Source organism: Hoplias malabaricus, chromosome 1, assembly GCF_029633855.1.
Source record: "Hoplias malabaricus isolate fHopMal1 chromosome 1, fHopMal1.hap1, whole genome shotgun sequence".
NCBI lineage: Eukaryota > Metazoa > Chordata > Actinopteri > Characiformes > Erythrinidae > Hoplias > Hoplias malabaricus.
Genome location: NC_089800.1, coordinates 70,999,587 through 71,026,545, shown reverse-complemented (window position 1 = coordinate 71,026,545; position 26,959 = coordinate 70,999,587). Strand labels below are relative to the sequence as shown.

At 38.8% G+C, this 26,959-nt stretch overlaps 1 protein-coding gene across 1 annotated transcript in view; it reads right to left on the bottom strand.

The window, feature by feature from the left end:
- The window catches only part of bicc1a (BicC family RNA binding protein 1a), a 59,306-nt gene extending 32,693 nt beyond the window's left edge, over window positions 1-26,613 (bottom strand). Inside the window, exons 1-2 of the mRNA XM_066682758.1 lie at window positions 26,145-26,613; window positions 9,547-9,593 (exon numbers count right to left, since the gene is read on the bottom strand). Coding sequence (XP_066538855.1) covers window positions 9,547-9,593; window positions 26,145-26,343 — 246 coding nt within the window. The 5' untranslated portion in view covers window positions 26,344-26,613. The remainder of the gene's footprint in view (window positions 1-9,546; window positions 9,594-26,144) is intronic.
- Between the last annotated feature and the right edge of the window lie 346 nt (window positions 26,614-26,959).

The following is a 26,959-nucleotide window of genomic DNA, read 5'->3' as shown; positions in this document are numbered from 1 at the left end:
CCACATTTCAAATTGGTTTTGGAAATCATGAACATTATGTCCTCCGGCCAAAGAGGAAAAGGACTCTCTGGATCGTTATTAGTGCAAAGTTCAAAAGCCAGCATCTCTGATGGTATAGAGGTGTGTTAGTGCCCATGGCATGGGTAACTTGCGCATCTGTGAAGGCACTATTAATGCTGAAAGGTACATATAGGTTTTAGAGCATCAAATGCTGCCACCCAAGCAACATCTTTTTCAGGGACATCTCTGCTTATTTCAGCAAGACAATGCCAAGCCACATTCTACACGTGTTACAACAACGTGGCTTCGTAGTAAAAGAGTGTGGGTATTAGACTGGCCTTCCTGCAGTCCATACCTGTCTCCCATTGAAAATGCATGGCACATTATAAAGCGGAAAAAAAATACGACAACGGAGACCCCGGAGTGTTGAGCAACTGAAGTTGTACGTCAAGCAAGAATGGGAAAAAATTCCACCTACAAAGCTTCAACAATTAGTGTCCTCAGTTCCCAAATGCTTACTGAGTGTTGTTAAAAGAAAAGATGATGTAACACAGTGGTAAACATCCCCCAACTTTATTGGAATGTGTTGTAGGCCTCGAATTCAAAATGAGTGAATATTTGCAAAACAACTATAAAGTTTATAGTTTGAAAATTAAATATCTTGTCTTTGTAGCGTATTCAATTGAATATTGGTTGAAAAGTATTTGCAAATCATCGTATTCTGTTTTTATGTCTTACACAACGTCCCAACTTCATTGGAATTGGGGTTGTACAACCCATATGAATAATATGGACATTTATGCTCTATGGAAATTAAAGAATGTGGCTGGCCAATCCCAAGCTTACAGCACAAAAGCCACTAAACATGAATGCAATTACATTAGGGAAAAAAACATTTCAATAAACTTTTGAAATAGCCACAGTCTTGCAGCTTTATGACCAGATGTCACCTTAAATCATTTTAAAGCCAGCCATTCAACCATGCCATGAAGATGGGGATGACTTTCTCATTGCCAGCTTCTTGCTTGAAATTTTGTTTCCACCTTAAATGTCTGCCAACTCAACATCTTGCTGTAGACACTTTTAAACTGTGGGCAGGTGATGGTTGAGTGCAGAGCTGTTTGGGGTTATTTCCGGAAACAGATTAAGCTCAGTCCTGCAGAACCAAAGCAAATTGGACCATCTGAACATGTGAAATAAATCTGATTTATCTGAAATAAAGCAAGCAACATGGAACAAAAAGACAATATTAAAACCAGTATAAAAGGGCACTAAAGAAGTTATCAATAGGAGTATACAAAAGGTATTTTTTCGGATTCATTCAAGACTGTCACCAATATGGCAATCATTTGGAGGAAATCACCTGGAGGAAACCCACACAGACACAGGGAGAACACACTAGACTCCTCACAGACAGTCACCTGGAGGAAACCCATGCAGACACTGGGAGAACACACCACACTCCTCACAGACAGTCACCCGGAGGAAACCCACACAGACGCAGGGAGAACACACCACACTCCTCACAGACAGTCACCTGGAGGAAACCCACGCAGACACTGGGAGAACACACCACACTCCTCACAGACAGTCACCCGGAGGAAACCCACTCAGACACAGGGAGAACACACCACACTCCTCACAGACAGACAGCCAGAGCAGGTCTCGAACCCAAAACCCAAGGATTCTGGAGCCTTTTGACAGCGAGTCTACCAGTGCCACCCTTCACTAACAAAATAAACCACCAAAACATTTAAGCAACTTCTGAAAAACTAAATCCATTTCCCCCTGGTATCCATCCATCCATCTATTATCTGTAACCGCTTATCCAATTTAGGGTCGCGGGGGGTCCAGAGCCTACCTGGAATCATCGGGCGCAAGGCGGGAATACACCCTGGAGGGGACGCCAGTACTTCACAGGGCCCCCTGGTATCCACTTTACTGTAAGTTATGATCATTCATACTTTTTATCATTGAAAGACTGTAGGAAATTATTGAGGATGAATTTCTCATAAAATTCATGTCACAAACCAGATCCCAGTTCTAGCTTTGTTCTATGAAATATTTCTCTCTCGCTTGCACACACTTTTTATAACGGCCCCTGGCCTTTTTTCCCACATCCTAACCAGAAGCTTTGGGCAGTAAGGGAGTGCTTTGTCTCTCTCATGCACGCACACATCTCTCTTTTTCTCTCATTTGCGAGCATCATGCTCTTCCAGTGCCTAAACAGTGATTGCCAAACTGCAGATCTCACAGAAGAGGTTTTGGCTTTAGAATTTCTCACAGGCATTATGGTTCCACATGGAAACACTTCAAAAACAAAACAATATTTTATACTCACTAAAGTTCACAGTGTTTATGTCAAGCTACATTATCTGTGGCTAACAATACATCTATTTTTCCTGAAGTTGGGAAGAGGCACTGAATGTTAATAATTTTGTTGGTCTTCAACAAACAGCCACAGCAGATATTGTCAACACAGACCTTTACAACTGACATTCAATCAGAGTACTGCTAGTGCTCATGGTAATGGTCATGATGATGATGACAATAGTTATGATTATAACATACTTTATTTGCAATGCATGATTAGTAACTATTCTTTGGCAACATGGAGCTCCATCCATTTACCTTGGGATGAGTTGAGTGGTATTTGTGATCTAAAACATATTATCCAAATTGAGGAGCTGAACTCATGCTCTTGTGGCTGAATGCCACTAAATGGTTCCACCTGTAAATGTTCCAACATCTATTGTAAAGTATTCCTATAGGAGTTGTAGCTGTTACTGTAGCAAAGTGAATGCCATCATGTTAGAACCTAGATTTCTACATCATTTAAGGTGTTTGAAATTATGTGGATCCTAAGTCAGAAAATTTTGGAGGCATGAAAAAAAAAAAAAAAAAAAACCTGAAACTATTCTTTAAAAAAAAAAAAACAAAAAAAAAAAAACCTGGAAAAAAAAACAAAGGTAAAAGCTCTTGTGTAATTTTTTACTGACATCCACCTTCTGCTTTCTTAAAATATAGTAAAATTATAATTGTACATAATAGCTATGTGATGTGTGAATTAATTAATGATGGCCTCTAACTTTTGCACATTCTTATATTTTTCACACAATTTACAAGGCATGTGTTAATTCTCTAAGGTACATACACTCACGCAAATCTGAATCATTCTATTCATTCAAGCTTTCACTTACAGGAAACATTTAGGAAAACCCATGAATATTCTGTTCAATGTCTCACTAAAGAATTTATTTCTCCTCTTAATTCTAATCAGCTCTGGGGCTCTTGAGTTACAGTAAATGTTCCTGGTCTGTGTTACAAAAATAAAAGGAAACATTCTCCATGAGATGGAGAAACATACAAAAAAAAGTGTAAGATCACAGCTGCTGCCTTAAATCACATGTGCCCAGCTGTTGCAAATGCTGCAATCTCTATTTCAACAGAACTGTGAACTACCTAAACAGACTACAGATTTTTTTGTCACATTTCTAACGGGAAAGAAAGGCATTTCCAGAGCTACGTAACACAAAACACAACAGGACACTGCCTTATAAGGCTATGGAATATCACACCATGTTCAAGATTTCTTGAAATGTCCAGGATCTGACTAAGAAAATGAAGAATGCTGCATAGCCACAATGATTTCACTGTTCCTCCTGCTGTTTAATGAACCTTTCACTAATTCATCAAATGGACAGTATATACTGTCACTGTACAATTAAAAGGAGAAGGAAAAAACCTTCTTAACTTTCAATTAGTGTTGCACCGATACTGTATCGGTATCCGCACCGATACTGGAACTTAAACACAGTATCGGTATCAGCTACAAAGAGCACCAATGCATAGGTGTGTTTGAAATGGCGCACTACTATTTCCTACATGTTGTATACAGGGCACTTTTTGGGACAGACCCCATGAAGCAGATACTGACGCGCATGCACGCCACTAGATGCAGCTCAAATTAAAGTCAGAGCAGATTGTAAACAGACTCCCAGAGGAAACCCACACAGACACAGGGAGAACACACCACACTCCTCACAGTCAGTCACATGGAGGAAACCCACGCAGACACAGGGAGAACACACCAAAGTCCTCACGGACAGTCACCTGGAGGACTGTTTTTAACAAGACTTGGTTATATGAACTACACATCCCATAATGCAACCTGATTAGCAGATCCTCTTAAGGCAGAGAAAGTGAATTCGGGAAAATTTACATGTTGGGAAATTTTACTTAATGACAAAAAGAATGGAAATACCAAAGCAGTTGGTCCAAATATGAACATAAACTTCTACACAGAAGCAAGGATTTAAACTGGGTTTAAATGGAGTCGTCTCATTTAAACCAGGACCATATCCAAGCTCTCATTCTTCCATGCTGCCCTACAGTAGGATTTTCCATAGGTATTTCTCGCACCCTCCCACTGCCCCTGTTTTGCTGCTGTTTTTGGCAGAGTGCAGATGTGGGAGATCTCCGGCAGACCACACACACAGACACAGCTAAAGAGGTGCACCATTTCATTTAATGTCTAAAAACATACCGCTGTCAGATTCTTTTACTAAACTGAACTGACCACAATTTAGTTAAGTCCATATATATATATATATATATATATATATGTTATTTTGTTTAGGTATGCACACTCATCTAGCTCTTCCATTGTGCTTAGGGGTAAATGTAAACACTTAATCATTATAGACATACTTACATGCAACAGACAATACATATTTAGTGTGATTATTCTTATTCTTACTTATTCAGTTCAGGTTCGCTGTGGGTGGGAAGCCTACCCGTAATCACTGGGCAACAAGGCAGGAACACACCCTGGAGAGGGCGCAAGTCCATCACAGGCAACCACACACTCACACATATGGACACTTTTTGAGTCACCAATCTACCTATAAACATGTGTTTTTTGACTGTTGGAAAATCCGGAGCTTCTGGAGGAAACCCACACAGACACAGCGACAGTACTTCTGTACTACCATACCACCCCTCCAGAAATTAAATATCAAAAATATGTGTTGTAAAAGAACTGAACATAGTACAGTAATATTATATATTTGCCATATTGCACAAAAATAAAACAAATGTACAAATAAAAATATGCTCCTGATGATGGCACTCAGCAAAATTTAAACACCTTGACTGCATTATTGTTTAATTCTGTATGTATAGTCGATAATACTTTCAAGTCTTGAGGTATATCTCTGGGAGCAAGTAGATCTAAAAGGAAGAGAAATGACACAAGTGTTATCTGAAGGTCAGTTCTTCCAATTCAGATCAATCTTGGACATTATTGCTCTCTGCCCATATCCCGTGAAATGGAAAGGGAAAAAAGTGCTTGAGCTCCATATAAATCTAAAAAGCTGGCAAAGGTATTACAACAGCCTGATTTCAAACAGTGCAGGTTTATTACTGAAAGTTTCCATGGTTCAGAAATTCCTTTGCATCTTAAGGTTACACAAAGCAAAATAGGGGTAAATGTTTTGTCTAAAGCCAGAAAGATAAATGTCAGCACCTGTGTGAAACACATTGTACATGCCCTATATGTCCAACACACAGTCACAGACACCACACGGTACATAGGGTTCAGTTTAGTCTCATTTCAGTAGCATTTCATCACTCCTGTAACATGTCTAACTAATTCCAGGAAATCCATTAAAGCAGCCAATGACAGCAAAGCAATGAGAATTAATCACACGCTACTTTGAACCTGACACTGAGAAGTTAATATGTCTCATCAAAGCGGAACAAAGATAAAAGCGGGAAGGGTAGAAAGATAAGAATAATTAATACAAAGTGAATTAGACTGATCAATGACAGGAAGACAGTATTAGCAGCTAACTCCTTTGAAAAGGTTATTAATTGCAGGCCTCAAGATCAGGAAAAGACAGCTTAACATTAGCTGCATCTTCATGCATTTTAAGCTGATTTAAAAAAATAATTTTATGATAATTTGATCATATTTCAATAGTGTTTATTAGAATGTGCACATTTATTTATTTATTGTTTAAAAAAATCTACCTTGAGGTTTAATCTCAAAATTTGAAATATAAATAATTCCATGCAAACATTAAATTTAACTGCACAATTACAAGGGTGATCTTGCTTTTATAAAAGTCTCATGTATTACTGAGCAGTAATAATAAACAAACAAAATCATAACCTGCTTTTACAAACCGGATTCCAAAAAATGTTGGGACACTAAACAAATTGTAAATAAAAACTGAATGCAATGATGTGGAGGTGCCAACATCTAATATCTTATTCAGAATAGAACACAAATCACAGATCAAAAGTTTAAACTGAGAAAATTTATCATTTTAAGGGAAAAATATGTTGTTTCAAAATTTCATGGCATCAACAAATCCCCAAAAAAGTTGGGACAAGGCCATTTTTTACCACTGTGTGGCATCCCCCCTTCTTCTTACAACACTCAACAGACGTCTGGGGACAGAGACGACCAGTTTCTCAAGTTTAGAAATAGGAATGCTCTCCCATTCATGTCTAATACAGGCCTCTAACTGTTCAATCGTCTTGGGCCTTCTTTATCACACCTTCCTCTTTATGATGTGCAAAATGTTCTCTATAGGTGAAAGATCTGGACTGCAGGCTGGCCATTTCAGTACCCGGATCCTTCTCCTATGTAGCCATGATGTTGTGATTGCTGCAGAATGTGGTCTGGCATTATCTTGTTAAAAAATGCAGGGTCTTCCCTGAAAGAGATGACGTCTAGATGGGAGCATATGTTGTTCTAGAACCTGAACATAGTTCTCTGCATTAATGGTGCCTTTCCAGACATGCAAGCTGCCCATGCCACAAGCACTCATGCAACCCCATACCATCAGTGATGCAGGCTTCTGAACGGAGCATTGATAAAAACTTGGGTTATCCTTGTCCTCTCTGGTCCGGATGACATGGCGTCCCAGTGTTCCATAAAGAACTTCAAATCGTGACTCATCTGACCACAGAACAGTCTTCCATTTTGCCACACTCCATTTTAGAAGACCCCTGGCCCAGTGCAAATGTCTGAGCTTGTGGAGCTTGCTTAGAAATGGCTTCCTCTTTGCACTGTAGAGTTTCAGCTGTCAACGGCGGATGGCACGGTGGATTGTGTTCACTGACAATGCTTTCTGGAAGTATTCCTGAGCCCACGCTGTTATTTCCTTGACAGTGGCATTCCTGTTTGAGGTGCAGTGACGTTTAAGGGCCCGGAGATCACGAGCGTCCAGAGTTTTACGGCCTTGACCCTTACGCACAGCAATTGTTCCAGATTCTCTGAATCTTTTGATGATGTTATGCACGGTTGATGATGATAACTTAAAAGTCTTTGCTATTTTACGCTGGGTAACACCATTCTGGTATTGCTGCACTATCTTTCTACGCAACAATGGTGGAATTGGTGATCCTCTTACCATCTTGGTTTCAGAGAGACAGTTGGTTTCAGTTGACCTAATTAGTGTTAATTGGTCTTCCAGCTGTTTGTTATATGCTCAATTTCCTTTTTCCAGCCACTTATTGCTACTTGTTGACACTGAAATTTTGAATCAACATATTTTTCCTTTAAAATGTTACATTTTCTCAGAACTTCTGTCATCTATTTTCTATTACTAATAAAATATTGACATTTGCCATCTCCACATCATTGCATTCAGTTTTTATTCACAATTTGTTTAGTGTCCCAACTTTTTTGGAATCCGGTTTGTATTTAAAGGGGACATATTATGCAAAACTCACATTTTGTGTGCTTTTGTATTTCCACTTGGGTCTCTACTGCTCCTATAAACACTCCATGCGTGAATAAAACCATCCATTTGTTTTCTGTGAGTCAGTTGAAAGATGTTGGTGTCAGGAATCATATGCTTCTACGAGCTGTTTGGATGGCTCCCTTATTGTAACGTCACACTGGGGAAATACGCTCACTACGCACGTTGCGTATGGGCCCACAAATTAACGAAGGCCCTCTCGTCTCAAGTTGGGGGAGAGTTTGTGAATAATCAGAAGATAAAGAGAAACCATCCTTCAGGAAATAAAAAGGATCCACAAGACTGAGATGCAGGAACAGCAGTGAGGGAAACCTGTGACTGTTCTTCTCGAGGTTGGATTGTTAATAAATATAATAATAGTCTATGCCACAGCCACAGGAAAATATTTAGAGGTGGTGACCTCTATTCCACTCAATTCCACGACCTCAAAAGCCTCACAGGTTCACAGCGTCATGAACCAAACTTTGAAGATGAAAAGTGAACATATATTGATGTTTTTATACTGTCTAGTACACGTTTAAACTTCCCAAAACACACCAGTACTGTCTAAACGTTGCTTACCATTTTATACCATCTTAAAAAATTATGTAGTCTTTTCCAAGTGCTAAGTTGAGTTCTTCGAAATATCAGTTCCACATTAAATGCTGCCGCTATATTCACACACACTAACATAGGCTTATTTGAAGTGTTCGTTAAACACCTTAAACAGTTAAGCAGTTACAGGCGCTTGGATAAAACTACTGCATCATTTAAAGTGACACAAAGCTGCAGAATAAACAGCTACATTTGTGGCTTTTTCTCCTGTTCCACCTTAGGGACTGCAGCTGTTACAGAATCAGACAAATGCTGACTTGGATGCTGGAGGGCTCATCACAGAATTAATTATGTTAAAACTATTTATTTATATATTGATTTTTTAATAAATATAGTTTTTTTACACCGCATTTTGATCTGTATATGGTTGGCTGTTTATTCTTAAGCCAAAAAAAGGAGAGTCAGGTGGAGGGTCAGGTGCAATTGTCAAAAAGGGACACATTTTGGCTCAGAAGTTAAGAAAGTCTGGACCAGCTCTTTAAGTGGCTCCTCTTCTTGCTCTGGGTCCGACTCTGGGTCGAACATATAGGGTTGGATAGTGCCTTTTAGATAGCGTGGTTTCTGTCATTTTTACATGTGGCAAACGCTCAATGGCTGGGGCTAAACATGAAATGGCTGGGGCTTGGCCAGCCACAGCTTATTTGACAGAGCCCTTAAACGGTTCATTCTCAAAGGGACTGAAACTGGCAAGAACTGAGCTGGTGATATCTCTTTATGTGAGAGTGATTTTGTGCAAAGAACTTCATGAACATATTTGTATAGCCCATAGACCTATTCTATCTTGTTTAAAAAGAGCTATAATATGTCCCCTTTAATTAATTATTTGGCTCTGCCCACAATGATTGGTCTGCACCTGGACTGGAATTAGACCATTGTAAGCAGCTAAATCTTTTGCATTGCACACTAGATTGCTACTTTGTTTAGGTCTTCATAACCAAAGCCAGATATTGATAACATGTGCATTGACCTGTTTAAGTATTTAGCCCTGCTCCTGTAAAGCAGAGTGATATGCGGAGAGTCAGAAGTCCCAGTGCTGTTACACACGATATCAGCACTCATGGTACATCTTTAGTCTAATCAAATCACTCTGTCAGAACTTACTGTTGGATACATTTAAATAAAATTCAGACCCCAACATATATCTCAACTGCAAGAAACATGAAAAAAAAAACTTTACCTTCTGAAAGAAATCTTCTCCTCCACTTACTCTCCCTTCACTGACAGCTACAAGAGAAATAGGGAAAGAGAGAGAATGTTAAAATCAGCACATATAACTGAAACAGCTACAGGGCAATACTAAAACCCCTGGCGAAACTACGGAATCACGACCCTTGGGGGATGTGTTACATAGTTTAATTATGTAGAAACAAATTAATCACAGAGACATGCCACACAATATTTTTTCAAAGTTCCAACTTTTTGGCATTAAGAAAAAATATAAAACAAAAAAGAAATATAAATGTTGTAGTCAGTAACATTTTTATTGAAGATCAAGTAGAGGAAAAAAATATGTACTCACTCAATTCTTAGGAAAATATTATGGAATCACTCTGTAATTTGCAGTTCTAAAACAAACACCTGCATCAGGGAACGTGTTTATGTTTTAAAAAAAAGAGTCTGAATCAAACAGAAAATTATAGTTAAAAGTAAAATTCTCTGTGATGGAGTCATGCTCTATAAAAGCTGCTTGCGTGTGTCAGTAACCATGATTGGAATACAATGCATTCATAATTGCTACAATACCAGTCTACAGTGTCAGTAAACTGCCACTTTTGAGAGAAGGTTTTCAGACAGTGCACACTGAGGCATGTTGACAATATGAAAGAGAAAGTAAGCAAAATAAGATGGTTCTACTTTGTTTAGAAGCATAACTAGCCAAGAGACCGTTGTTGTTTAGCACACCACAGCAGATGATTTTCCAGCAACCGGAGTTCAAATTACACACGTTTAGCGGATAAAGCCTCATACCTGTGAGCATACAGTTAAGTAAAATGTCTTCTGAGTATTTTCTGGTTTCATCTTACTTCCTTTCTCTTTAAACAAAAACTGTGATGGGCTGCTTGTGGATATTCCCCACCTGTGTTCAAAGTATAACATCACTAGTCAGTGAGCTCCCACAGTGCCCCCTCCCTATGGCTCTCTTACAGTTTTTCTCAGTCGCTTTGGAGAAGTCCTCAGATCAAAATTAAACTTCTCAAAATGACGTCTTCAAACTATCCATCATGTAGTACATGTACACCTCATAAAAGATGTTTCTCACTCATTTTGGACAAACAGCACATTTTTTTGTTAATCATGCAGATGATGTTGTACAGTTGTCTGCTCTCTCTTACATTATCAGTTGCTTTTATCATTTTGGGATAAGATTGGTCCCCTGCTGAACAGTTAACCCCCCCCCCCCCCCCCACACACACACCACCCCAAAACATCCAGGCAGTAGTTCATTGCATAAGTCGGTACATTCCGAAATTTTGATCCAGTCGTCATGAAAATCTGTGGCCCAACAGGCAGGAGCATCAGGATGTCTAGAAAGACTACAGTGTAATTCCCCATGCAGCCCTATATGTACATCTCTGCATAAAGGGTGTTTCCCATGCTGATATTACTGATTTGTCTGATTGGATTATTTATCATTTGTGCTAAACAGTCTCTTCTTGACTTTCTGGTCTGTCATTGACCAACAGTAAAGAGCAGGAATGTGAATCTGGTCCAGTCTCTTTCAGTAAATCTCCCACATACTGTAATGAATCTTTGTACCGTCTATATGCACCTCACAGTAAAAATGCAGCCCCGAGCATTTTCGCTGTCATCAAAAACATTTAGAAATAACTTGCAGAGTTACCGATGTACTGACAATGTGGCTAAACATTTTAACTGTCCTGTTCATAATCAACAACACACGATCTTGTCATTCTGATGACACTGACATGTTCATTGACATAAAAACTTCATTTTGGGACAGGATTTTGAGCAAGTTACAGGTATTTGCTGGTAATCCAGGATGTGGTGCTGTTTGTACGACATGTTTTGAGAAATGCACATAAAGTTGTATAACTTTAAATGATGATACGAGAAATGCTCCAAAGTGACTGAGAAAAACTATAAATGCACATGAATAAACTCTGGCCTTGACACAGAACAGAAATTCGGCACACCACAAACACGTTATAAATAGCACCCTCATATTGAGATACCATCCACATTATTAAATACTGCTGAATATGGTATTATTGTTATACTGCCCAACTCTAGGGGCTTTATAAATAAGTACTTTTGCAACCAATAAATCTTTTAAAGATTTTTAACATGTCACTACCACTTGACTGGTGCATTCTCGTACAACTTCTAAAAAGTGATAAATGATAAATATTGCTTATAGCACAACACTTTCCAAGTATTTGGTTGTACGTTTGCCATACTGTCAACCCATACCTGGAAGTCCATTGTGCTAGGCTATCGATTTGGTTTCTTCCAATGTTCAACATCCTAATATGTTGTAAAGGTAATAAAATGCATGGCTTAAAAATGCTCTGTACACTGCCCAATTAATAAGATATTTCCTATTCAAGTCAAATGAAATACATGGAGTGCTTCAAATTCAATTACAAAATAACAAAATCACAGCACACATTCTTGGCAGTAGAGATGTTTTGCAGGAACGTTAAAGAAGTGAAAAATGAAAACACATGCTGGACCAAATGAGATCTGGCACTAGAAAAACCACAGGAAATATTTCACAGGGGATTTTTGTAGAAGGGACTTGTTTAGTGAATGTACACAGTAACATGTGGATCTGGAGCTCCTACCAATGCACAAACTTTGAAATAAAAAAAACTCAGTGAGCTTTTGTGTGATCTGCCAAGGTATGAAAACATGGGATAATACAAGATGTTCTGATTCTGTGCTGCAACTTTTATAGGCAGCAACCACTTCAAAATTGTCTCACCCCCCTCATCAGAGTCTCTCACAGCACTGGACCCATTTTTGTGAGAGAGCAAAGACAAGATTAAATGAGGGGGGAAGAAAGAAAGAAAAAACAAAGCTCAAAGAAATAAGAGTACTGATTAAAGTTGGAGACAACAAGAACCGAGAAGAAAGAAAACACTGTGAAAATGGCACAAAACAGTTTTATCTGCTCCTCGTGCCTCTGTCCTGGGCACCTTAAATTTGGAGTAAACAGAGAATAATTCTCAACTGGGAACTAAAACTGATCATTCTGAGCAGGAGTGCTTAGACATGGCAAGAAGAGTGCTGCAATATTTGATCCTTGCTATATTTTGTCCAATGCATATCACAGATGTCTTATTAAGACCTTGGAGAACTGTATTAACATCTGGAAAATTTAGCAGAATTTGTGTTTTTAGAGAAGCAATAAGTTAGCTTTACCAACAAAATTTTAAAGATATAAATGTACCAGCATGTGTTACAGGATTATTACAACATTCAAACAAAATCACAGATAGAGGGTGGTCTCAGAGCAAATAACACAACAATAAGTATTTCTGTTTAGCACCAAGCACAAAGAGGGAATAAAATGAGTGACTGTGATAAAAATGAGTGATAACAAGATAAACAAGCAAACGTGAGAGAGCGTGAGACAAAGAGTAACCAAAAGACTGAGATAAAATAAGGAGAAAAAAGGAAGTGTAAGAGTAATGTGAGAGAGAGAACCAGTGAAAAACCCTTCATCCATCCCTACGCTCTGACCACAAATCACTTAGCCAAAAGCCCATTTGTCCATCTGGGAATTCTGCTCTGCTGCCAAAGGAAGGACTTAGATGAAGCCCAGCCAGGCAGAAACAAGGAAGACCTGATTACATGGATAATCATAAGCATGTTTCTCATATTTCAGCAACGCACTGGAGCTCCAGACAGGATGTGCTGAAGCCCTGGGTTCTTGTCCGAAAAACAAATCAAACACGCTGACCTCTGGAACTGAACCACTGTCTCAGAACACTCATCAGCTGCTCACTCATTAAATACATTATTCATCAGCTGCCCTGCCACTGGCTCCATCAACAAACTGCACTGCTAATATTGAGGGTTGAAAGGGTAAGAGAAAGATCCAAAAGAATGTGGGGTGTGTGTTGTGTGTGAGAGAGAGAGAGAGAGAGAGACCGACATCAGACCGACCAATCTGACCAATAATTGATTTAAAATTGTGTTTATGGAAAGCCTGTAGACATTTTAGGCGATTTGTAACTCTATAGAAATAAACACTATCTTTCGTCACAAGGTTAATCCAGGTAAACGAGGTCCAACTTTGTACATTTTATTATGCATTAGCAGTAACAGATAGATACATGAAAAACACTGGAAATGCGCATTGGCCACATATCCAGCAATGTAGTAAAACATGTTATAGGCAAAATAATAATAATAATAAAATCAAAAGGGAATTTAGTAAACATTCTATCTTCGTATTCACACATTAACTATTAATAAAACATCCCATAATAACAACAACTCTACTAGACTCAGATACTATCAAATTTCAGATGAAAACTGAGCTAATTAAATTAGGAAATAATCTTTATCTAAGCTTATCAACTGTTATGCATCCAATCTAAACAGAAGTGTGTTTATCATCTGATCTGGAGCTGTTTTTTAAAACAAGATACATTGATCACTAAAAACATCACAATCTGGCAACTATCGAAAGAAAAAGAGAGGACAAATACAAAAGGAAAAAACCAAGGAGAGCCAAGGTGGAAAGTACAGTGCAGGGACTGAAAAGATAATATCCTACTAGGGCTGCAACAACTAATCGATTAAAATTGATTGTTAAAATAGTTTGCAACTAATTTAATAATCGATTAGTTGGGTCTAAGTTATTATACACATAGGAACAGTTGCTACACGTGACGAACTCTGGAAGAAGGGTTCGAAAAATGGCGGAGGCGGTCACAGCAGAGGATAATGTTTGCACAAGCAGAGAGAAAAATGTAGGACCCAAGTCATCAAAAGTATGGGAACACTTTACATTAACGCCTTCAAGGAACAGCGTTAGGAGCAAAATGTGCACAGCTGATCCCGCATGGCACAGCAGCACATCATCACATCACTGCATGAGCACCTGAAAATGAAGCCTGTTGGAGCTATGTGTGAAAGAGATGACGTATAGTAAGTTAATTTTACGTTTTCTCTCACTCAATGTTACTAGAGCCTGCTAGAGTAGTTAAACATTTGTTTTTCTTAGTACATTGATATTACACTCGTGTTTAGCGAACAAGCCTTAGCCTCCCCCCGAGTTTTCTCTTCCACCTTAAATGTGTCAGCTCGACCAGCAGTTCCAAAACAAGCCGTAGTTTTAGTCAAGATAACATTAACGACGTTAGGTTTTCTCTCACTCAGTGTCACTAGAGCCTGCTAGAGTAGTCAAACAAGATGTCTCATTTTTAGTAAATTTATATCACTCTTGTATTTAGCGAGTTTTCCGTTCCACCTTAAATGTGGCGGCAGTTACATTCAGAGTTAAAAAAAATCCAAACTTTTTTTGAAAATAATATATTTAAAGCCCTTTTTCAAGGTCTTTTCTGACTGGCGTTGCGTGTTAGTGTTTGAGTATCACAGCCAAGTGTATATTACATTACATACACTGTGTTAAATATTGATAAATATAAAATTAATGTAACGGTTGGGTTAATTCTTCATGTAAACGCTAATTTTTTAGGTTGTGTGTTTCCTTATATAATTACAACATTAGTTCTCTAAAATCTTAAATATCTTAACGATATCTGATCATGTGTTAGATGAATTTCCCTTTTATTCTCAGCACATGGCAGCATCACCCAATATCCATTTATGTCATTTCAACTTGCCTGTATTGTTGTCTGCATTTTAGATCAGTAGTTATTAACTTTAAAAAGATGTATGTTCATATTTACACTTTCTCTCTCACCTCAGATAAAAACAGCCCAGCATTGCTGACTATGTTTTGAAGACGATCTGCACACTACAGCAAGCAGTTGTTCTCACTGATGGTGTCCTGAATATGCTAGAAACAGACAGGAAACCAAATCTGGCTTGTCTTCCTTTTCATCCGATTAATCGAAATAAATAAATAAATAATCGACAGATTAATCGATTATCAAAATAATCATTAGTTGCAGCCCTATATCCTACATACATTTACTCACACACACACGTCATCAAATGTCTGGGGATGCAGAGCCACCTTCTGATATTTCCAAAACATGTATGATTTCGGCTATAACTTAAAAACTAAGACAGACAAAAACCAGCAAACACAAGTATAAAACAGCCATGTGCTAATTTGGATGCAAATGAGGACAAAAGATGCCAAATACCTAGGTTAAAGCATTTAAAACTGTAAAAAAAAAAAAGATTTTTCTACATATTTCACCTCACAAAGTTAAACTGCACAAACAACTATTTCAAAATAATAGCTATTTCAGGGTTTTTTTGACAGGGACAAATACAAATAAATATTGTTACATAAAATGTAGCACACGTAATTTATATAGGGCATCTAGCTAATCTAATTTACTATAAAATATTGTCACATCATCAAAAGTTTACATATAATTAGTATTTGAGAACTTGATCTTCTAATTGTTTACATAAATCAAACACTAATTGCAGCTTTGGAAAAACTTCTCACAATATTCTTCTGGAAATCTACTTGAATCTGCAATCATGTTTTTTGAACATGCTTTTTCAGTAGGGCTGCATGATATTGGGGTAAAAGAATGACACTGCGATATTTCATTTTTTGGTATATATACTTGTAATATTACATTAATTCATTGTCTGTAACCACTTATCCTGTTCAAGGTCGTGGTGAGTCTGGAGCCTTCCCGGAATCACTGGGCGCAAGGCAGGAACACACCCTGGATGGAGCTGTAATATTACAATTTCAAAAATTCAACAGAACCTGATAAACCAGAAGTTAATGATCCAATATGTCATGTGGTTAATACTGCATGTTTTCCAACACTAAATAAGGGGCTCATCTGTGTATGAAGGGGGTTGGGGTCTAGAAGGAACACAGGAGATTACAGAAGCAACATCTCGTTACTCATGGTTAATACAGACCATTAAACTAAGAAAGATTCAATATCACAGTAGGGAATTAACATAAGTGACTAAAGGGGTCCTTTAACTTTTTCCCCACAATTGAAAGCTCTTTAAGAAAAAACTTAATTAAAACAAAACTATACGAATGAAAGGGCAACTAAACACTGCACAGATGTGTGTCCCTCACAACAAACAGCAACCAACTCTTTGTCTAAGATTGAAGTCATATGAATGACACTGGGCAGATATAATCAGCCTCTGGTAAGTCACAGAACATGAGAACAGTGTGAACTTTCCTTATGTGTAAAGCAGCAAAAAAGTTGTAAATGAAGCTGTGTACAAACACTGAAAATCAAAAAGCAAGTGTGGTCTTAGTTGTTTATCATTGCAGCTCCAGAACTGTGGTGCACATCTCTCTCTTTCTCTGAGTGGGAGGTATGGCCAAAAATGTGTATGACAGAATTTATTGCTTGCTGGTCTTGGTGCAGGGACTTCTTTCATTTCAGACTATGTCAATGTACTTTTTTATGTAATACTATTTTAATACCACATACAGAAACTTTTGTACTTGATGCCTCCAGCTCCTTCACTGTTATGAGGTCTTAGCTGACTGGCTGCACTAATCTCAGAATTTTACAAATGGTTTTCAAAAACATATCTGTATAAATATTGTATTTTTTTTTTTACATAACTTCTAATCCTGGATTAAAACTAAACTGATACCAAGAGATATACTATATTGCCAAAAGTATTCCCTCGTCTGTCTTCGCACGCATATTAACTTAATAGCTTAAGCGGCATCCCATTCTTAATCCATAGGGTTTAATTTGATGTCAGCCCACCCTTTGCATCTATAACAGCTTCAACTCTTCTTTTGTTTTGATTTTGTTTATGGGAATTTTTGACCATTCTTACAAAAGATTTTGTGAGGTCAGACACTGATGTTGGATGAAAAGGCCTGGCTCCCAGTCAAGGTGTTCAAGGGTTAAGGTGCAGGCCAGTCAAGCTCCAATCATAGACCTTGCTCGGTGTACTGGTGCGTAGTCATGTTGGAACAGTTGGGCCATTCCCAAGCATGTTCCCACAAATTTGGAAGTATGACATTGTCCAAAATCTCTTGGTATTATGAAGCATTAAGAGTTCCTTTCACTGGAACCAAGGGGCCGAGCCCAACTCCTGAAACACAACCCCACACCATAATCCCCCCTTCACCAAATTTTACACTTGGCACAATGCAGTACGACAAGTACCGTTCTCCTGGCCGCCAAACCCAGACTCATCCATCGGACTGCCAGATGGAGAAGCATTATTTGTCACTCCTGGGAACACATCTCCACTGCCCTAGAGTCCAGTGGCCATATGCTTTACACCACTGCATCCAACACTTTATAATTGCGCTTGGTGATTTAAGGTTTGTGTGAGTGAATGTGTGTGTGTCTGTGTTGCCCTGTGAAGGACTGGCGTCCCCTCCAGGGTGTATTCCCGCCTTGCGCCCGATGATTCCAGGTAGGCTCTGGACCCCCCGCGACCCTAAATTGGATAAGCGGTTACAGATAATGGATGGATGGATGGATTTAAGGTTTGGGTGCAGCTGCTCAGCCATGGAAAGCAATTCCCTGAAGCTCTCTATGCACTGTTCTTCAGCTAATCTGAAGGCCACATAAAGTTTGGAAATCTGTAGCAATTGAGTCTAAAAAATGTTGACAACCTCTGTGCACTATACACCTCAACATCTGCTGACCCCACTCTGTTATTTTAGGTGGCCTACCACTTTGTGGCAGAGTTGCTGTTGTTCCCAATTTGCTTCCACATTATTATTATAATACAAACAACTGACATGACATTGGTATATTTAGTAGCAATGAAAATGAAATAGTAGTGAATGAAATACCTTACAATACAGTGTACCAAGAAAGGTCAAGTTATTTAAATATAAAAAAATAAATAAATAAAAAAAAAATCTGAAAATCTTGTTGTCCCTAATCATATTTAAAAATTGCTAACTGAAGTGCACACATTTTTACTGAGACATTGCTTAAAAAAAATAAAAAGATAATCATACATTTAGCATCAGCGCACATGTTCCAGAATAAAATATATATACCAACATATGTTATGAGCATTCACATTCAACAGAAATACACTAAAATAGTAAACCACTAACCAGACAGAATGCAAAATGAATACTGTGTGTGCTTGAGAGAGAAAGAAAGAGAGAGAGAGAGAGACGAATAGGCATTGATTCCATCTCTTTCCTGTTCTGTATGGAATGTTGTTCAGAAAAACTATGCTCAGTTTTTGAATTTCTGTTAATGAGATGCAGGCTCTCACACAGCTTGATTATAACGGATCTCCTGCAAACTCCTTTATATATAAATATGTGTGTATATGTGTGTGTGTGTGTCAGAAAGAGTGTGTATGGGAGAGGAATGTGTTGAGCCAGCAAGTGACTGGGAGTAACTAATTAGCACAATGTGTTTCTCTCAGCTCTGGGCTTTAAGGCAAGTACCACATTTCTCAGGAACAGAAGTAGTAAAATCAGGAGCAGGAACAAAGTACTGATAAACAATCAGTAATGTCTTTCAAAATGAATAACATTCCCCTTAACCATGAGCACCCAATCTTACTGACCTGTACCATTCTATTAATGTCATCATACCCATGTGAACTTGCTGAAAATGTATGAACTAGACACAGCATAAGACCAATTTTTAATCCAGATAACAACATTGAAACCTTGCTTATTGGCCAATAATGTTACATTGGATCTTTTTAAAACCTAAACTACCAAGATTTACAATGAGTTTCATGTTACAGCCCACTTCTCCAACATTTCAACATTGTCCTCTAGTTTGTCCCCATTTGCTGCAGTAATGGTGTCTACCCTTCAGAGTTAGTTTGTAATTAATGCCATATCTGCCCATAGGATCACATTCATGGCAAGAAATTTAGTAAGATATATTTACTAATTCTGCTTTATTTTAGATATGTTGAGGCAGCTATCTATTTACTGACAGAAATTTTAGGAGTGCAGTTGCTTTCGTATTGCTGAATAATTCGGTTATGGACTTTGCAGTTGCTAATCTTCAGAGAAAGTTTTTCCATTAGATATTACAGCATTGCTGTAAAGATTCGATTACATTCAGCCATAAGGACCTTTGTGAGGTCAGGTACTGACGTTGCATCACTATCTATCTATCCATCACTCCAAGTGTGAATCCCTTTTCTCCCCTTAGCCGTATCCCTCCATTTTGCCTAGGGTTAGGAGGATCTCAGGTCCTGTTGTGAAAGAGGGGTAGGGGCAAGGGGTAGGGATAAATACCCCTTGAAACTGAGATTTTTCAGGGGCACACTTCAAATGAAGGGCTATGAATTTACATATGCTATACATGGGGAATCACAAGCAAAATAGCAGCGCAAACGACCAAAAAATGTATCTGAATTTCCAGTTCCACCTTAGAGTGGAGCAATTACACTGTAGCACCTGTGGTATGGGTAAAATTAACTCACCCCAACTCCTCCCAAAGTAATTAGATGAAGCAACTAGATGGAAATCACTCATTAGAAGAGCGTCGACTAACTTTTGAGGATTTTTGCGATGTATGCGCATATTAGTGCCATGAAGGCAATCTGGGCACTGGTAAACCATACATAATTATGACACTTGTTCATTCTTATGAAAGCATAATTGCCAAAAAAAAATGTATCTGTCATAGCCCAGACCTACTATATCATCTGATTATAATCAAATTTTCTGGGAATCAACGTCCTACATGAAACTGAATGCAAGTCTGAATGTCTACTGATTGTAGACTGTGAGATGGTTTTGGAGAGAAAATATCCACAACTCAACACAAAAACCACCCTGTCCACATCAACTACATTTGCTTGGCATCAGTCAACTGAGTGGGAGTCAGGAACATACTCCCTTAACAGACCTCTTTTCCTGTATCCATACACATACAGAAAATAGCCAACCACACACACATACATGAGCCACAAGAATTAAAACTGCATTCACTTGACCCCACACAAGTATACATTTGCATCCTGCCTACATGCTGATGCCAAATGTGCCTTTAGGGCCCTCTGATGTGGGTATAATACATTAGGGGTTGGCTACATGATTAAAATCTTTTTTTCCCCCAATCACTGTGAAGTTTGTCATAACAGATTCTAAAACAAGCTAATACAGTTTGCTGATGTTCTGCTCTTTTCTACTTTTTTGTAAATTTCAAAAGAGCAAAATATTTTGATACATACTAGGCATGTGTATTTCTAATCATTTTTATATTTGTGTTATCATAGCAGTTAATGAACCGTTTAACAAATAGGAGATACAAAGTCCTAAACCTGCATGTCCACTTTCCTCTAGCAGGAGGGTTTATTAAACCATGTTTTACTCTGGTTCCGTTCAGGCTTATAAGAACCTTGGTGCTTTTCAGCTAACCAGCCTGCGTTTACACCAGTTTTAGTGGAACCGAAGATACGTCACAGAATACGTCATCAACAGAGGGAGTAAACAGGAGTGAGAAGATGGCAAAGCATATAGACAACCTGCGAGCATTTGTGCTGTTGTTAAATACATTTGCTTTTCTCCAAAAAGCAAACATGGATCAACCTTTGGCAATAAGAATACGAAGAAGGCTACACAGTACGCTCTTCGTGGATGTTGCCATTGCTCCTTGCTGCTCTACAACTAGACACGCCCACAGATATCATACATTTTTTGGAACGGAGCCCATTCCACATTTACTCACACAGAGGCTCACTTTGGAGCAGTGATCTAGGACTGCTAGATTTTAGGTTGTAGTAGTATTTCAAAGGAATCACATTTTTGTGATATGGAAGTATGTCACTGACATATACTTAGCTCTACATTCTCCTTCTGCTGGATTAAGCAGCTGTGCAGGATGTTTTCAGCAACAGAGCACAAAGTTCCTCAAACTGTTGTAAGCAAGTCTGGTGCTGCAAAGTCCAATGGTAACAGATAATCGAATAATGATTTCAGTATTTGAATACAGTCTAACTGATTTTGCAAGTACCCATGCACATCCCTAATACAGTGTGCATTTTGAAATCAAGTATCGTATTAATATTTTGACACTTTACACACTCATGTGGCATGTTATATTTTAAGCTGGACGTCTGCAGTTTGTACTGCTTTTTAAAACATGTGACAAGGATGGGAAATCTTATTTTCCCATAAGCTTCCATCACAAAGAAAACTGTACTATAATAAACACTGACTTTAATAACATGTTGCTAATATTTATTGGGGGATGCTAATGCTACTTCTGTAGACCACAAATATTATCTCGGTAAATCAAAAACCCTGGATACACAAACAAGAACCAAATCTCTTCTGACTGATCTGACATTCTGTTTCACATTAAACAGAGAGAACTTGGTTAATAAAACCTGATATCAGTAGAATCTGCCAGTCAGGCTGCAAATAACAGGCATCTGAGAACCATTAGCAGGTCTCACACACACCACCTGCGCCAAGAACGCAACACAAAACAGAGGAGCATGTGAGCGAGTGTGTGTGTGTTTTAGTTAGCAAAAGCACATGCACACTTATTTCCTACATAACTGAACAAGACTGAGAGGTTAATCTTAGTGTTTGGGCTCAAATTTGGTTTGTGCCATGCGCTAACCATGAAGAGTGCATTTTGGGGATGTTTGGGAATATGATTATACTATGTATTATTAATTAGTACATTAAAAATCTTACTGTTTAGGGCTAGTATAATACAAGCTTATGCAACCTCAATTCCAATGAAGTTGGGACGTAGTAGAAAACATAAATAAAAACAGAATAAAATGATTTGCAAATCCTTTTCAACCTATTTTCAATTGAATACACTACAAAGACAAGATATTTAATGTTCAAACGGATAAACTTCATTGTTTTTTGCAAATATTCACTCATTTTGAATTTGAGGCCTGCAACACGTTCCAAAAGAGTTGGGACAGGGGCAAGACTGAGAAAGTTGAGGAATGCTAAAAAAAACACCTGTTTGGAACATTCCCCAGGTGAACAGGTTAATTGGAAACAGATGAGTGTCATTGGGTATAAAGGGAGCATCCCTGAAGGGCTCAGTCGTTCACAAGCAAAGATGGAGCGAGGTTCACCACTTTGTGAACATCTGCGTGAGCAAATCGTCCAACAGTTTAAGAACAACGTTTCTCAACGTACAATTGCAAGGAATTTAGGGATTTCATCATCTACAGTCCATAATATCATCAAAAGTTTCAGAGAATCTGGAGAAATCTCTGCAAGCAGCAAGGCAGAAAACCAACATTGAACGCCCATGACTTCGATCTGTCACGCGGCACTGCATTAAAAACCGACATCATTCTGTAACGGATATTACCACATGGGCTCAGGAACACTTCATAAAACCATTGTCAGTGAACACAGTTCGTCGCTTCATCTACAAGTGCAAGTTAAAACTCTACCATGCAAAGTGAAAGCCACATATCAACAACACCCAGAAACAGCGCCGGCTTCTCTGGGGCTGAGCTCATCTGAGATTGACTGACGCAAAGTGGAAAAGTGTCCTGTGGTCTGACGAGTCCACATTTCAAATTGTTTTTGGAAATCATGGACGTCGTGTCCTCCGGGCCAAAGAAGAAAAGGACTGTCCGGATTGTTATCAGCGGAAAGTTAAAAAGCCAGCATCTCTGATGATATCAGGGTGTGTTAGTGCCCATGGCATGGGTAACTTACACATCTGTGAAGGCACCATTAATGCTGAAAGGTACATACAGGTTTTGGAGAAACATATGCTGCCATCCAAGCAAGTATTTTTTTTTTCAGGGATGTCCCTGCTTATTTAGGCATGACAATGCCAAGCCACATTCTGCACGTTACAACACGTAGTAAAAGAGTGTGGATACTAGACTGGCCTGCCTGCAGTCCACACCTGTCTTCCATTCAAAATATGTTGCGCATTATGAAGCGCAAAATACGACAATGGAGACCCGGACTGTTGAGTAACCGAAGTTGTACGTCAAGCAAGAATGGGAAAGAATTCCACTGACAAAGCTTCAACAATTAGTGTCCTCAGTTCCCAAACACTTACTGAGTGTTGTTAAAAGGAAAGGTGATGTAACACAGTGGTAAACATTCACCTGTTCCAACTCTTTTGGAACGTGTTGCAGGTGTCAAATTCAAAATGAGTGAATATTTGCGAAAAAAGTTTATGTTTTACACAGCGTCCCAACTTCATTAGAATTGGGAGTGTATTTAACTCTTTTGTGCTGCTCAGTGATTCGGAGCATGTTGTGGAATACCTACAATTTAAGGCTAAATCTGGATTATTTAGAATACATAATTCCTTAAACAAAGTATTACGTAGACATTTATGTGTGTGTGTGTGTGTGTGTGCACTAAAGCCTAATGCCATTGTGATAAAATGTGTATGATTCTGTTTGGGTTACATGAGAAAATATAGGGTAAGGTAGCCAAAATGATATTTTAAAATCATGGCTACAATTTTAATAAAGCCATCTATATTGCTCACATCTCTAAAAACGTTTCATATTCAGTTCACAATTTAGTGAACTGTGAGGCCACACAAATTGATTCCCGGCACACTACATTAACATGTTATGGAACAGAGTAAAGATGCTTTCGTTTTTTCCCCCTTCACTCGTTTCCTGGAAAAGATCTGCTGTTACTTCACATGCAATAAAACAGAGCTTCCCACACAATGAAGTTCTTATCACACCCATTCCAAAGTCCGACCAATCACAAGACAGTCCCAAATACACAAATCCTGCCAGCCAATCACAACACCACATGATGTTACACATGTGGGCTGGTCAGTGAATCATTCAGGATGAATGAGAGAGAGAGAGAGAGAGAGAGAGAGAGAGAGAGAGAGAGAGAGAGAGAGAGAGAGAGAGAGAGAAAAAAATAGACATCACATTAAAGTCTAGTGGGCCAGCTCTGGGTTGTGGGGTTCATGTATTTCCTACAATAACTGACCCTACATTGATCTCTGAATCCAGTGAGTGTAAAGGTAGAGAAAAAACACAAAAGAACAAAGTATTTCCAGAATACTAATCATAAAAAGGACAGCTGTTTCCAGACAAACATGCTTTCCAACTGTAGTGTTAATGCATTCTGATCATGCAATCCTCCACCTGCACAGCCCTAATGCTCTAAATATTACTTAAGCATAGCACAATGTACAACACAGTGGACATGTTTTGATACTGTAATAGTAGACTGTCCACCTGAATGGAGAAATTCTAAGTAAAATTCCAAGGGAACACAACCTGAAGTGGGTGCCTTGCAGGGTGACACACATTCACAAATTCACTCACACCTATGGACAATTTTGAGTCACCAATCCACCTACCAATGTGTCGTGTAGGAAACTGGAGCACTTGGAGTAAACCCACGTGGACATAGGGAGAACACACCAAACTCCTCACATTCACCCAGAGCAGGACTTGAACCAACAACCTCCAGGTCCCTGGAGCTGAGTGACTGCATCACTACCTGTGCTGCCCCAAGTAAAAACATGCATCTCCAAAATGATGTAGTAAACTTAAAATGGACAAAAATAAAGATACATGTTTTTCTTTGGATAGCAGTGATATTTGAGTCATACTTATATTGTTCAGAATGTTTCTAACAAATAGGACACTTGCATCACTAGACGGAGGACCAGTGACGCACGTCTATTTCTGAGAAACATGAGTCTTAAAGCAGTTCATATAAGAATGAAGGGTTAGTTAAACCTGTGTCAAGTGTGACAGGACAACAGAAAGGAGTTAACCAAGACACAGTCAGTGTTAGTAGAGGTTAGTGTCAGGAAGGTAGTAAAAATTATTGCAGTATGTTATACGTTGACTGGGAGTTGTGACAACGCATGTCATCAAAAGGGCAAAAAATTAAACCACTAATCCAGACACAATTCAATGCATATTTTATGATGGAAAAACCTGGAAAGCTTTGAAGGACAAAGGTAACTCAGTAGTGACCTCTGCTGACTGAAAGGAGCACTGTCACAATTGGTAACTTAAACCAGATTCAAGAGCTGCAACTTATTGAGAGTTTTAAAAATCATATCTAAGTTATAAATTAATGTTGAGAAGTAAAACTAAATTACTTGAGATGAGAAATACATTAATGAGTGATTAGGAATCCTCTAAGCAGCGTCTGTGGACCGGGCTTTATTTAGCTCCTGATTCGAATTCTCGAATATTCGTAACTTCGCATTCGAACTGAAAACGGATTAAACCGAAGGCGAATAAAGAAGACAGGCTTCACTTTCTTCATTTCCACCACAGACTACTAGATAACACTCAATCACTTCCATCAAAGACTGGGGGGAAAGGTGTCTCCTTTTGTCTTGGAAAGTTCCTTCTCATTCACATATACATGAAAGTGAAGATGGTCTCTTATTCAAATTCTCCGTTCCACCTTAAACGGTGCACCAGAATGCCCCATTTAAGGTGGAACGCAGACTTCAGCAAAGCTGGCGAATACGCTATAACTGATGTGTGGTTTAAGGTGAAAAGGGAACTCGAAGAAAATGTCGACCTGAACTTTATTAAACCTAGAACTCCTTTAACTTTTAAGGTGGAAGATAAAATTTAGATAAATATTCACCCTGAGCTTAATTTAAGCGTGAACCTCACTAACTTTTGCACCACTTAAGGTGGAACGAGGATTTCTAAAGATACCAGCTGCAGTTTTCTCTTTATACCAACCAAGTAACATTGTTTCTAACTTCTTGCGGTCCACCCTGAACCTCTCCTCCGTCCAGGTCGGGTCTGGAGGGGAGACGTGGTCGCTGGAGTCGTCTTCGGAAGCGGGTAGCGGAGAGTCGGAGCTCCGCTCGCTGTTGGAGCCCGAGCGCGGGTCTGACTGAGGAGAGAATCCGCTATGAGTGACGATGTGAGCGGCCATGGCGAGTAAAAACGCCCGCGCTCTGAAGCCACGATGCTCCGCACGGACAGAAACACCGAGATTCTCATAGAACGGTAAACGGAGACGAGTTGGCGTCTTATGTCTGCTTTTTTTCTCGTCTTCGGGTCCGGTTCTGTGATATATTCAGGGCTCTCCCTTCAGAACGAAATCTGTTCCCTCCTCCAGCTTTTTTCCCAGAGTGGAAATAAGAAGAAACGGTGGCGGACGGAAATATTCGGCTCCAGCGCGATGTTCACATCAACCTTTTCAAAAACCTCAGCGCGCGCCTCCACTCCACTGGCCTTCCACGCTCCACGCGAATGCGCGCGCGCACACGTTTCCATTTTAAGCCACAGAAACAATGAACGTTAGACTGAATTCTATCCGATTCTAGAAAAAAGACAAACAGTACAAATTATTTGTAAAGAGTGTAAAACACATTTGAACTATTTAAAAGCAGGGGGAAATTACCCATAATTTGTTAATTAACTACCTAAAACACATCTGTTCATAGAAATGACATATTTTACTTATTTCCAAGGATCAGAATCCCTTAATGCTTGTAAATTGACGTAAATGAACTATTCATCTTTATCTTAATTCACTATTTGCAGAT